This window comes from Salvelinus alpinus, chromosome 27 (assembly GCF_045679555.1).
Source record: "Salvelinus alpinus chromosome 27, SLU_Salpinus.1, whole genome shotgun sequence".
In the NCBI taxonomy this organism is placed as follows: Eukaryota; Metazoa; Chordata; class Actinopteri; order Salmoniformes; family Salmonidae; genus Salvelinus; species Salvelinus alpinus.
Window position 1 is genome coordinate 24,366,420 of NC_092112.1, and position 13,201 is coordinate 24,379,620.

A 13,201-nucleotide genomic window follows, 5' to 3' on the forward strand; every position below is an offset into this window, starting at 1 on the left:
CAAGATAAGATTCTGAATGTTGTTCATTTGTTTTTCTTGTAGCTTCCACCTGCACTCAGCCTAGCTCCTTTTGTGGGCTGCATCGAGTTGGCCTCTTTGAATAACGATGTCATCAGTATGTACAATTTCAAACAGACCCACAAGATGGATGTAGTTGCTTCAACACCTTGTCCCAGGTATGATATACTGCATCTTGTCCAAACATTTTTGTTGGGAACTTTAGATATTACCTCTGCCTTTAAAGAGTCCACGTCTACATCTGAGGCTTGTTCAGACAAGTCACTTAATGTTGACTTAAATCTAACATTGTTTTCTTTGCCCTATCAGGTATAAGCTGGCATTCTCACAGAGTCGTATCGCCAGCTACCTGTTTGACGGAACTGGATATGCCCTCATCAACAACATGGAGAGGAGGGGTAAATTTGGCATCGTCACCCGGTTTGACATTGCTGTTCGGACAGTAGCAAACAACGGCATCCTGTTACTCATGGTCAATGGGGTAAATATAGCAACAAAAATGTCACCTTTATATTTGAACAAGCAACACAGTCAGTCAGTGATGCAGTGCTATGCCTTGTAATGCTTCAGAGTGTCACGAACGTCGTCAGGGAAATGATTGGACTAAGGTGCAGCGTGGTGAGCGTACATTTTTCTTTATTAAGAATGTCGCCAACAAAACAAGAAACACCAAAAATGAACGTGAAGCTTACTAGGGCTATACAGGCCACTAACAAAGACAACTACCCACAACTAAGGTGGCAAAACAGGCTGCCTAAGTATGATTCCCAATCAGAGACAACGATAGACAGCGGCCTCTGATTGGGAACCACACTCGGCCAAACACACAGAAATACAAAACATAGAATGCCCACCCCACATCACACCTTGACCTAACCAAGTAGAGAAATAAAACGGCTCTCTAAGGTCAGGGCGTGACACAGAGAGCATAGAGATTTACCAATAATGTTTCTTCATCATGTAACCGTGAATTGTTTTTTGTTGTAATTCTTCCATCTTCTTTCCAGGACAACTTCTTCCTGTTGGAGTTGAAGAATGGCTTCCTACGTCTCATGTATGACTTTGGATTCAGTGGAGGCCCGATCGTCATGGAGAGTAACTCACCCAAACTACAAATCAACGACGCAAGATACCATGAGGTAAATCTAAATCAGCCCATTCTCTTTGTGTCTGCAGGGGTGTGCATTCTACAACTGTGAGATGTGAATAAAATAAATGTCCTCAACAGTAATCTAATCTACGCTGTTTTTTTATAGGTGTCAGTGATCTATCATTACTCCAAGAAGTTCATTCTATTGGTGGACAAGAGTCACGTGAAGTCCATGGAGAACGAGAAAAAAACTCTGCCCTTCTCTGATATCTACATAGGAGGAGCCCCCTCGCACATTCTCCTCTCCAGGTGAGTTGTCCAACCAACACCACAATCATGCACTTTCTCACACCAATCCAAGGACCTTGACAGAGGTATAACCTTAAAAGCATAATTGACAATTGTAACACAATATCAACAGATTATAACATTGGGATTAGCCTGAATACAGCTATGCGCTATGAAACTATGAGCCTGTTCCCTCTCCCCCAGGCCTGAGCTATCCTCCCTGGTTGGGCTGAAGGGCTGTGTGAAGGGCTTCCAGTTCCAGAAGAAAGACTTTAACCTCCTGGAGGAACCAGGCACTATTGGCATCAGCAGCGGTTGTCCTGAGGAGTACTTTGTATGTACTGTAGTCCACATTAAACTCTACTAGACAAAGCATATACAGAATCAACTGAACTACAATAGTTGACAATATCCCTGTTGTGTCTTGGATTGTCACAGATGTCCCGTAAAGCCTATTTCACTGGAGAGAGCTACCTAGGATCTGCAGCAAAGATATCTCCTTTCGACACCTTCGAGGGAGGCCTTAACTTCAGGACACTGCAGCCTACTGGTCTCCTGTTCTACCACAGCGAAGGGGTATACTGATTTATTCTTAAATCAAGAATGCTCTCTTTTTAATATGAGTTCCAAAAGGAACTACAAAGGAAATACAACTGTTATAAACTCTCCTCTGTCTTTCTCCTCCAGTCTGATGAGTTTACCATCACCCTTGAGAATGGAGCAGTGGTATTGAACTCCAGAGGCACTAGAGTCAAATCACAGAAGAAGCAGTACAATGATGGAATTACCCATTTCCTGGTAGCTTCAGTGAATAATGACAAGTAAGAATCCAATGTATGGCTCCCATGTACAATGTGCTTTTACTGCTGTTAAGGCACTTTGAGATTTCTTCATATTTGAAAGGTTTCTTTGAATATAGAATAGGCTATCATTATTCATTGCACTAATTGGCTTATGAACCATCTAATGCTATCCTAGGTATGAGTTGGTGGTGGATGACAAAGACAAGCATGAGAAGAAACGTCCGACTGCTGCCCCGTCAGCATCCACAGTGAGGAACTTCTACTTCGGAGGCTCTCCCAGCAGCAGCATCAAGAACTTCACTGGCTGCATCAGCTATGCCTACATCAGCAGGTCACACTCTCTCACTGCCACAGCACTCAGACCACATTAGAAATACATAGACAGGATTGCAACTCAAGTTGCAATGCATTTGATGAAATGGATTGTCATGGATTGCATCTATATAGAGAAGTCACTTAAGTGATTGGGAGTCCCATAGGGCGGCGCACAATTGGCCCACCGTCATCCGGGTTTGGCCGGTGTAGACCGCCATTGTAAATAAGAATTTGGTCTTAACTGACTTGCCGAGTTAAATAAAGATTACATTTAAACAATTTAAAATAAAGCAATTTTATGGGTGAGCTGACCTCGTCCACCACCAGTCAATGCTGAATGTGTTTTATGATATAGCTAGCATTTTATTAGCGAGTGAACAAGTCCAAGTTTGCACACTGTTAGTGAGCCTGTTTCCTTTCTCCAGGGACTGCTGTTATGAGAGCATGCTAATTGATCATTTGGCTTAGGTTGGTTGGTGAAAACCTAGCTGCCTAGCTTTATCTATGAGAGGAGGAAAGCCAGGCTCACAAATAGAGCTGCTGTTGAGAGCCGAGTGGGAGGACAAGGAGTGTGTTTCCATGGAGACAGAGTTGTGTGTGTGAGTATCTCTATGGCTCTTATGTCTTTGGCACTTAGATGCTATTCCCTCTCTCTCTCTCTCTCTTCAGACAAGACAGAGACATTGAGCCAGAGGACTTTCAGAAGTACACTGAGAATGTCCAGACCTCTCTGCAGGACTGCCCTGTGAAGCGACCACCCGCTGCCCTGTTCTCAAAGCAAAGTAAAAACTCTGCCAAACCCAAGCAGGGCCATACAAGGAAGGTATAAAGACATACATTAATTTCCATACATGTCAGTGAACACAGTTTGCTACGAAATGTCAATTTTCATTTTTATTCATGCCCATCTTGGTATAATCAATGCGGAAGGAGTACAGAATTAATCAGTGAATATTGAACTAGAGACATGCATGCATTGACCCACTACTAACAGTCAAGTGACTTCCTTTGTCTCTCAAAGGTGGGCAGAGATAAGTCCAACCTCCCAAAGGGCCTGTTGGGACTGAATAGTGATGACCAGGAGCCAGGAGAGACAGAGGAGACGCCCTGCTACCTGTCCCCCAGGCCCCGTGCCACCCGCCATGCCCATCACTATGGGGGCACTGCCAACAGCAGGCAGGAATTCACAGACATCCCAGGGTCCCTCTCTAAGAAGTAAGGCCGGGGCTAGGAAAACATTGTGGGTACATAGGTTGACCAGAAGTCAACCAGAGGTCAATGCTGAACTCACTCTACACATGAACTCCACTTTGGTTTCTTGGTCTAAGTACTAGTCACATGCTCTCTGGTCTAAGTACTAGTTCTTATGCACCATCCTCCCTCAGGTCTCACTTCTCCCTGTCCCTGAAGACCCAGTCCTCCTTTGGCCTAATCTTTTATGTATCAGATGAGGCGGAGGACAACTTCATGGCTCTCTTCCTGGCCCATGGCAAGCTGGTGTACACATTCAACCTGGGTCAGCAGAGAGTCAAGATCAAGAGCCTGGAGAAGTACAATGATGGAGCATGGCACAATGTAAGTGAATGTACTTATTCCCCTCTATCCATACAAAAATACATCACTTTGATCTCTGACAGTATACTGTCATACAGTATACCAGACCTGGGATAACTATAGTTTTAACTATGCTTTATAAAAATAAACAGGAACGAATAGTTGACTACAACTATTTCAATACAGATCCTAAAAACGGACTACTTTTTAGAACTAATTGAATACAGATTTCAGAAGGTAACTACTTTTGTAAACTATTAAATACAGATCTGTGCTCCTGTACTTTTTTTAACTGAAAATTATCATAATCCATTGGATAATTTGTCAATTTTCACTTAGTTTTTAGCTAGTCTTTATTAAAAAAAATATATACTGTATATGACCATTTCATAAATTGTATAATTGCGTGATATTAAAGCATTTTGCATATCCACTCCCCCCATCGGTCCACTGCTTTGATTGGTGTAACGTTAGTTAAAAACCACGAGTGTCTCTCCAGATAATGAAAAGTCGTGCATGATCGTGCATGAGCAAAATCATTGTAGCCGATCATTTCACTTCCCTTGTGAGAACCATGAGCTCGGGCTGACTTGGCTTTGCTGTACCCCAGCCAAAGCCTGCCAAGAGCCTACCAAAGGTTGCACCGTGTCCATTACAATGTAGAAAAACGCATATCAGCTATCTTTCTATACTTATCCATATTACCGGAGCTTCATCTTATTCTTTCTTACTATTTCTATGGCGTATTCGCAGACACAATTTATGGAAGATGCCAAACTTTGAAGATAACAATAGATGGCAAAGTCAAAGATAGGCCAGTGGTTTCCTTCTGTGGTGAAGTTTTCCCTAAATCAATGCTATGACAAAACCCGTGCGAGAACAAGCCACAGAGCCAGCTGGCTAATCTTTTGAATATGGTGGAGTTAAAAAAAAAAAACGGCAACAACAAATAATATTAGCTAGCTAGATAAGGTTAGCAAGATAGCTAGCTAGATAAAGTTAGCAAGATAGCTATGTAGATAAGATTATCAAGATAGCTAGCTAGATAAGGTTAGCATGCCAGCTAGCTAGCTAGCTACACTGACAGCTGTCAGTGCCCTATTTATTGATGTTTATCAACTCCATGTGGAAATTCCCCACACCCAGTTTGTGAATATGTATCAATTGCCTTCATCATTCTTCGGAGGGGGAACCTAAACATCCATTTATTTTTTATTTAACCTTTATTTAACTAGGCGAGTCAGTTAAGAACAAATTCTTATTTACAATGACGGCCTACACCGGCCAAACCCAGACGATGATGGGCCAATTGTGCGCCGCCCTATGGGACTCCCAATCACGGCCGGTTGTGATACAACCTGGAATGTAACCAGGGTGTCTGTAGTGACGCTTCTAGCACTGAGATGCAGTGCCTTAGACCGCTGTGATACAGCCTGCAATGGTACTAGGGTGTCTTTAGTGACTCCTCTAGCACTGCGATGCAGTGTCTTAGATCGCTGCGCCACTCGGGATCCCCCCAAAGGCACGTTTCATCTCTAGGACAGGAAATTACATGGAAATAGTTGCGGGTAACTTCCCCTGGGGGGGTCTTTTAACACCTAACAACACTTTGAACTTTTTTAAACACTTTTAACATAGGCCAGGCCCTGTTGTTACCTCATGTCCCAGCGATAATACCTTGCATTACGCCTGTGAAGAAAACACTTCAATTTGCTCAACTTGCCATTGGCTCAACCATCGGCTCAACTTACCCCATGGCAAAACATTTAACTGTATTAGCCCACACAGTTACAAGGATGCACTTTCATGCTAGGTTTAAGACCTCATATTGAAGCTTATAGAGACCTCAATTGAACAATCTTAAAAGTATCTATTTTTGTTTTAGATACGAGCATCATGAAACCTCTAACACAATACATTTATTTGACGGTGAAAAATCTGTTTTTTGGACCTAACCTAACCTTTTTTTGTGTGGTTTCTTTCTTCATATACTCCATAAAATAATGACTTCCAAAATATTTTGGCAAATTATTAATTTGTGTATGCTTTTCTAGAAACAAAGGTGGCTCAATTTACCACTTTGGCTCAACTTACTCCACTCTCCCCTACAGAAATATATAATTCTATATTAAGATAAACCACTAGTTTTTAGCAGTGAGATACTCCAACACTTCAGTGTGACAGCTCTGTCCTGTCTCTCCTGCAGGTTATTTTTATCCGTGATGGGAATCTAGGCCGATTAGTCATTGATGGGCTGACAGTGCTGGAGGACAGAGCTCAGGGCTCCAACGTTTCCTGGCACATCAGAAGCCACCTCTACTTGGGAGGGGTGCCCCCAGGGAGGGCCCAGAGGAACATACAGGTAAGATACACCTCTTAGCACCCAGGGGTAGTACCAGTCAAAAGTAGTGCACTTACTATATAGGTAATATGGTGCCATTTGTAGCCTAGTAGCCTACTGAAGGCAAATGGAGCAGAATGTGACAACATTTTTACAGTGGAATCCTGGAAACACAAAGCCTGGCCAATAATGTTGAAGTAGGATAAAATAGTTTAGATCCTGACCTCTCCAAACAGAGCATTGCAAGAGATGTTTGGGTGATTTATGGTCCTCTAGTCTTTTCTGGCATTATATGTTCACACTGGGAGCCATCCAAGTATTTTCACTTCAGACTGCTGTCTTCAGCTGATACGGTTCCCACAGAGAACAGGAAACCACCAACGTGACCCCTCTCTGCAAGACCGTATTTGTTAGTGGAACATATTTTCCAGACATTACCACTCTACTCTACTATCATGATAGGACCAGTCTAGTACTACTCATTTACGCTTCCTTGTGCTGTATTTGTCTCCTATAGAGAAACTCTGCATACAGCTTCACTGGCTGTGTGAAGAACCTCCAGCTGAATGGCCAATGGCTGTCCTCCGTGTCCCAGACCTTCGGGGTGACGCCGTGTTTCGAGGGACTCTCCGAGCCGGGGACATACTTCTCCGAAGAGGGTGGATATGTTGTCTTGGGTAATACACAAACACATATTATTCTCCTCAAAGCCCTTCTGGCTTCATATTGTGGTTGAACCATTCCAGATTCATTTGAAGTATGACACCAAACGAAAAGCTTGTGAAACATTGATTTTTACATTTAAGTCATTTAGCAGACGCTCTTATCCAGAGCGACTTACAAATTGGAAAGTTCATACATATTCATCCTGGTCCCCTCGTGGGGAATGAACCCACAACCCTGGCGTTGCAAGCGCCATGCTCTACCAACTGAGCCACACGGGACCACATTGATTTGCTGCAATCTTCAGGACATCATATCGTTGTACACTAATAGTTTTGGCTGGGTCTGGAACTGTTTGGAAACAATGAGTCAATTATATCACACGCCATTTTATATTTCCTCTGGAAAGCAGACAAAACCTTTGGGCCGCTCACCAATTCACACACAGACAGTGAAGCAGAGAAACTCTAGTCAGGATAGGGGAATACAATATCCCCAGTGCAGCTGTGGTGAAAATTTGGCCTGGTGGAAAAGTCGAGGGCACGGAGGACAGTTGCAGACCCAAAACTCTTGGGAGCCGAGCTGCAGCTGTTTGAATGAGGGCAGAGCAATTTCACACCCTACTGTGGCCGGCTAAGTTTCACACGTGGACATACCTCATTGGGCCGAAGGGCAGTGAAATATTCCAGGTTACAGACGTTAAAGGGGAGGTTCAGAATAGGAGGGGGTTGTAAAGCAGACTTTGCTTGAACTTCTCTTTCCGTCCGTCTCACTCAGATGACACTTTCAACCTGGGGCTGAAGTTTGAGCTGGTGGTAGAGGTGCGCCCCCGTGTGGCATCAGGGGTGCTACTACATGTGTACACAGCAGCAGAGGAGTACCTCACCATGTATATCCATCAAGGAGCAGTAAGCCACTAATACAAAGTCATCTGTATTCATTTGCTGATTTTCTATTTGTAGATCTTGGACTTGTCACCAATGCAAGTGTTGTTCTATGCTCACAGGTGGTGGTGCTGGTGAACAACGGAGTTCGTGAGTTCTTCACTCAGGTCACTCCTAGACTAGGCCTGTGTGATGGGAGCTGGCACAGGATCACAGGTAAGAGGCTTCCCTTCACTGACTGCCCTGATTTAAACAGGATGGGACCATGATTTATTTACACTGATTGGCCCATGTTATGTAGGTCCATGACGATACCAGTATTGCGATGTTTTTTCCATGTCAAAAAAGAAAAGATGAAGCAGACTTTACTATTTGGTTCCTTAAAAAATCTGCTGTAAATAAGATATTGTGTGATATAGCTAGGAAAATAAACGAATGTGACTGATGACAACATAATGGTTGTTTCCAACATTAGGGCTGTTTTTCTAAAGAAGTTAAATCCGCTTCGATGTTTTGTTTTCTTTCCATGATACTAACGAGTATTGCGATACTGGTATCATCCGGCACTAATGTTATGTGCAGTGACTGATATGTGCAGTTCCTTCCTGCCTCCTCTGGTTCACAGTGATTCGAGATGCCAATGTTGTCCAGCTGGATGTGGACTCAGAGGTCAATCACGTGGTGGGACCACTTAACCCCAGCACCCAGAGTGCCAGGACCCCTGTGTTCATTGGTGGAGCTCCAGGTCAGTAGCAAGGCCATGCATCTCTAGACTACTCAACTCTCATACTAGTTGTTAAACACTACTTATAACACCTAATTCCTGAGATCCCATCCACAAATCACATCCAAACTGTAACAACTTTGTATAGGTTGCTGGGGGGTGAAATTAAGAAAAAAAGGATGCTGCCAAAAAAATTATATGAACTACATTACATTTATAGTAGTTTCATCCAATTACTTTTTATGCTGTGTCTTTAAGCAGTAGCTGTAAGTAGTAATGAATGTGTTTATAATGTTATTTGTCTATCGTCCTAGAATCTCTTCTTCCAGAGGGCATTGCGACTAGGAGGGCCTACACAGGCTGTATGAGGAAGCTAACTGTGAATGAGAGCCAAGTGAGCTTCAGTAAAGCTGCCCTGGTCAGCGGGGCCGTCAGTGTGGGCTCCTGTCCAGCTGCCTAAAGGGCCTGTCATAACCAATACAGGCCAGCTCTCCAGCAACAAGACTGACCAAATTCTGCTTCATAACTATCTATCCTTGTTCACCAATGCAAAATGTGTTGTTCTTTGGTAAAGAGAATGACCCAGAAATGTAAACCACCCTCCCTATGAATTAGTCTAGTTTCACATGAGAAAAAAATGTTTATCAAAGAGTCTCAGTGTTTTTGTTTCTTTGAAGGACTGCAACATGTTGTGATTAAGGACCACTACATTTCCAGTGCTCATATTATAGCCAACTGAAGAAGGCTTGTAAATGTATCTTCATTCTCTTAATCTACATTGACAGTACATAAATCACACTCCCACTCCAAAGGGACGGGTTTGTTTAGTCTACGAGAGCTGTGATGTGCTGTAGAAGTGCAACCAACTCCAGTTCCAGACAATGCTTCCACTACCCTATTTTGTAATCTCAATGTAGCCACATCTTTGTCTTTTCTATGTTTTTATTCATTTAATTTATACGTTTATTTCAAATAATATACAGTGGGGAGAACAAGTATTTGATACACTGCTGATTTTGCAGGTTTTCCTACTTACAAAGCATGTAGAGGTCTGTAATTTATATCATAGGTACACTTCAACTGTGAGAGACGGAATCTAAAACAAAAATCCAGAAAATCACATTGTATGATTTTTAAGTAATTTGTTTGCATTTTATTGCATGACATAAGTATTTGATACATCAGAAAAGCAGAACTTAATATTTGGTACAGAAACTTTTGTTTGCAATTACAGAGATCATACGCTTCCTGTAGTTCTTGACCAGGTTTGCACACACTGCAGCAGGGATTTTGGCCCACTCCTCCATACAGACCTTCTCCAGATCCTTCAGGTTTCGGGGCTGTCGCTGGGCAATACGGACGTTCAGCTCCCTCCAAAGATTTTCTATTGGGTTCAGGTCTGGAGACTGGCGAGGCCACTCCAGGACCTTGAGATGCTTCTTACGGAGCCACTCCTTAGTTGCCCTGGCTGTGTGTTTCGGGTCATTGTCATGCTGGAAGACCCAGCCACGACCCATCTTCAATGCTCTTACTGAGGGAACGAGGTTGTTGGCCAAGATCTCGCGATACATGGCCCCATCCATCCTCCCCTCAATACGGTGCAGTCGTTCTGTCCCCTTTGCAGAAAAGCATCCCCAAAGAATGATGTTTCCACCTCCATGCTTCACAGTTGGGATGGTGTTCTTGGGGTTGTACTCATCCTTCATCTTCCTCCAAACATGGTGAGTGGAGTTTAGACCAAAAAGCTCTATTTTTGTCGCATCAGACCACATGACCTTCTCCCATTCCTCCTCTGGATCATCCAGATGGACATTGGCAGACTTCAGACGGGCCTGGACATGCGCTGGCTTGAGCAGGGGACCTTGCGTGTGCTGCAGGATTTTAATCCATGACGGCGTAGTGTGTTACTAATGGTTTTCTTTGAGACTGTGGTCCCAGCTCTCTTCAGGTCATTGACCAGGTCCTGCCGTGTAGTTCTGGGCTGATCCCTCACCTTCCTCATGATCATTGATGCACCATGAAATAAGATCTTGCATGGAGCCCCAGACCGAGAGCGATTGACCGTCATCTTGAACTTCTTCCATTTTCTAATAATTGCCCCAACAGTTGTTGCCTTCTCACCAAGCTGCTTGCCAATTGTCCTATAGCCCATCCCAGCGCTCTGGTCTTGGCCATTGTGGAGAGGTTGGAGTCTGTTTGATTGAGTGTGTGGACAGGTGTTTTTTATACAGGTAACGAGTTCTAACAGGTGCAGTTAATACAGGTAATGAGTGGAGAACAGGAGGGCTTCTTAAAGAAAAACTAACAGGTCTGTGAGAGCCGGAATTCTTACTGGTTGGTAGGTGAACAAATACTTATGTCATGCAATAAAATGCAAATTAATTACTTAAAAATCATACAATGTGATTTTCTGGATTTTTGTTTTATATTCCGTCTCTCACAGTTGAAGTGTACATATGATAAAAATTACAGACCTCTACATGCTTTGTAAGTAGGAAAACCTGCAAAATCGGCAGTGTATTAAATACTTGTTCTCCCCACTGTATATACACTACCATTCAAAGGTTTGGGGTCACTTAGAAATGTCCTAGGCTTTCGAAAGAAAAACACATTGTTTGTCCACTAAAATAACATAAAATGTATCAGAAATACAGTGTAGACATTGTTAATGTTGTAAATGACTATTGTAGCTGGAAACGGCAGATTTTTTTTATGGAATATATACATAGGCGTACAGAGGCCCATTATCAGCAACCATCACCATTCTGAAACTCGCCAGTCTATTCTTGTTCTGAGAAATGAAGGCTTTTGCCCATTTTGAATCTTTTCTTTTTATTGGCCAGTCTGAGATATGGCTTTATCTTTGCAGCTCTGCCTAGAAGGCCAGCAATCTGGAGTCGCCTCTTCACTGTTGACGTTGAGACTGGCCAATAAATGCAATAGCTGTCAGGGGTGTGTACGGGAGGAGAAAGTCAGGTGCAGGAGAGCAGAGTGTAATAAACAGGCGCACTTTAATTCCGGTCCAAAAATGACAGCACATAAGAACAATAACGTGCCAAAAACACGGAACATAGCAAAAGTGTAGCGCCTGACAAAATCCACATAACAATAAACAATTACACACAAAGACATGGTGGGGAACAGAGGACTAAATGCATGCAGTAATTATGGAATGAAAACCAGGTGTGTAATGGAACAAGACAAAAAGAATGGAAATATGAGAAATGGAGCAGCGATGGCTAGAAATCCGGTGACGTCGATCGCCGAACGCCGCCCGAACAAGGAGTGGAGCCGACTTCGGTGGAAGTCGTGACAATAGCCTTCATTTTTCAGAACAAGAATAGACTAACGAGTTTCAGAAGAAAGTTCTTTGTTTCTGGCCATTTTGAGCCTGTAATCGAACCCACAAATGTTAATGCTCCAGATACTCAACTAGTCTAAAGAAGGCCAGTTTTATTGCTTCTTTAATCAGAACAACAGTTTTCAGCTGTGATAACATAATTGCAAAAGGGTTTTCTAATGATCAATTAGCCTTTTAAAATAATAAACCTGGATTAGCTAACACAACATGCCATTGGAACACAGGAGTGATGGTTGTTAATAATGGGCCTCTGTACGCCTATGTAGATATTCCATTAAAAAAAAAAAAAAATCCAGCTACAGTAGTCATTTACAACATTAACAATGTCTACACTGTATTTCTGATCAATTTGATGTTATTTTAATGGACAAAAAATTTGCTTTCCTTTCAAAAACAAGGTAATTTCTAAGTGACACCAAACTTTTGAACGGTAGTGTATATATTTTTCAAATTTGGGAGAACAAAACAAAACAGGCAGACAATACATAACATGATACAACACAGACAGTACACTAAAAACGAAGAAAAATAAATAAATAGGTGGTAAGGAAATGGCAGTCACTAGAAGGGGCTATATCCGCATGTAACAAAATAGTCTTCATTGCTTTGTCACCTTGTTGTTTTTCTACATTTGTTCTGCTGAATAAAATGGATCTTCTAAAATCCTTGCTGTTATTACTTCATTCCCCTCCCACATAAAATACACTGGTCTGATTTACAGATGTGGTCATAAAATATACATGCAGCTAATACAATAATATTATAGCTTTTTCATTCAACAGTCAACATTCAACAGTTTTCTTTATTTTTACTATATTCTACATTGTATAATTATAGTGAAGACATCAAAACTATGCAATAACACATATGGAATCCTGTAGTAACCAAAAAAGATCCAAATATATTTTTTATTTGAGATTTGTCAAATAACCACCCTTTGCCTTGATGACAGCTTTGCACACCCAGATGCAGACAGTGTCAAAGTAACAAAAGTTTACTAGACTACTAGAACAGGGGCAGGCAAAACGGGACTACAGCGGCGTGACCGCGCATCCGGCTTGATGTTCTTGGATCCTGGTCAGAAGGAGAGGGAGAAGTTGAACCGGGTGAAGAGCAGGGCCCATCTAGCTTGCCTGGAATTGAGACGCTTGGCGGTGCGG

At 42.5% G+C, this 13,201-nt stretch overlaps 1 protein-coding gene across 1 annotated transcript in view; it reads left to right on the forward strand.

Annotated features, from left to right (window-relative positions):
- LOC139556205 (laminin subunit alpha-4-like) overlaps positions 1 to 12,704 on the forward strand; it is a 36,362-nt gene extending 23,658 nt beyond the window's left edge. Inside the window, exons 24-40 of the mRNA XM_071369836.1 lie at positions 43 to 176; positions 328 to 499; positions 1,026 to 1,157; positions 1,275 to 1,417; positions 1,601 to 1,730; positions 1,835 to 1,972; positions 2,084 to 2,217; positions 2,375 to 2,530; positions 3,184 to 3,337; positions 3,536 to 3,729; positions 3,900 to 4,089; positions 6,275 to 6,430; positions 6,927 to 7,086; positions 7,850 to 7,980; positions 8,079 to 8,172; positions 8,582 to 8,701; positions 8,995 to 12,704. Coding sequence (XP_071225937.1) covers positions 43 to 176; positions 328 to 499; positions 1,026 to 1,157; positions 1,275 to 1,417; positions 1,601 to 1,730; positions 1,835 to 1,972; positions 2,084 to 2,217; positions 2,375 to 2,530; positions 3,184 to 3,337; positions 3,536 to 3,729; positions 3,900 to 4,089; positions 6,275 to 6,430; positions 6,927 to 7,086; positions 7,850 to 7,980; positions 8,079 to 8,172; positions 8,582 to 8,701; positions 8,995 to 9,140 — 2,484 coding nt within the window. The 3' untranslated portion in view covers positions 9,141 to 12,704. The remainder of the gene's footprint in view (positions 1 to 42; positions 177 to 327; positions 500 to 1,025; positions 1,158 to 1,274; positions 1,418 to 1,600; positions 1,731 to 1,834; positions 1,973 to 2,083; positions 2,218 to 2,374; positions 2,531 to 3,183; positions 3,338 to 3,535; positions 3,730 to 3,899; positions 4,090 to 6,274; positions 6,431 to 6,926; positions 7,087 to 7,849; positions 7,981 to 8,078; positions 8,173 to 8,581; positions 8,702 to 8,994) is intronic.
- The last annotated feature ends 497 nt before the right edge of the window (positions 12,705 to 13,201 follow it).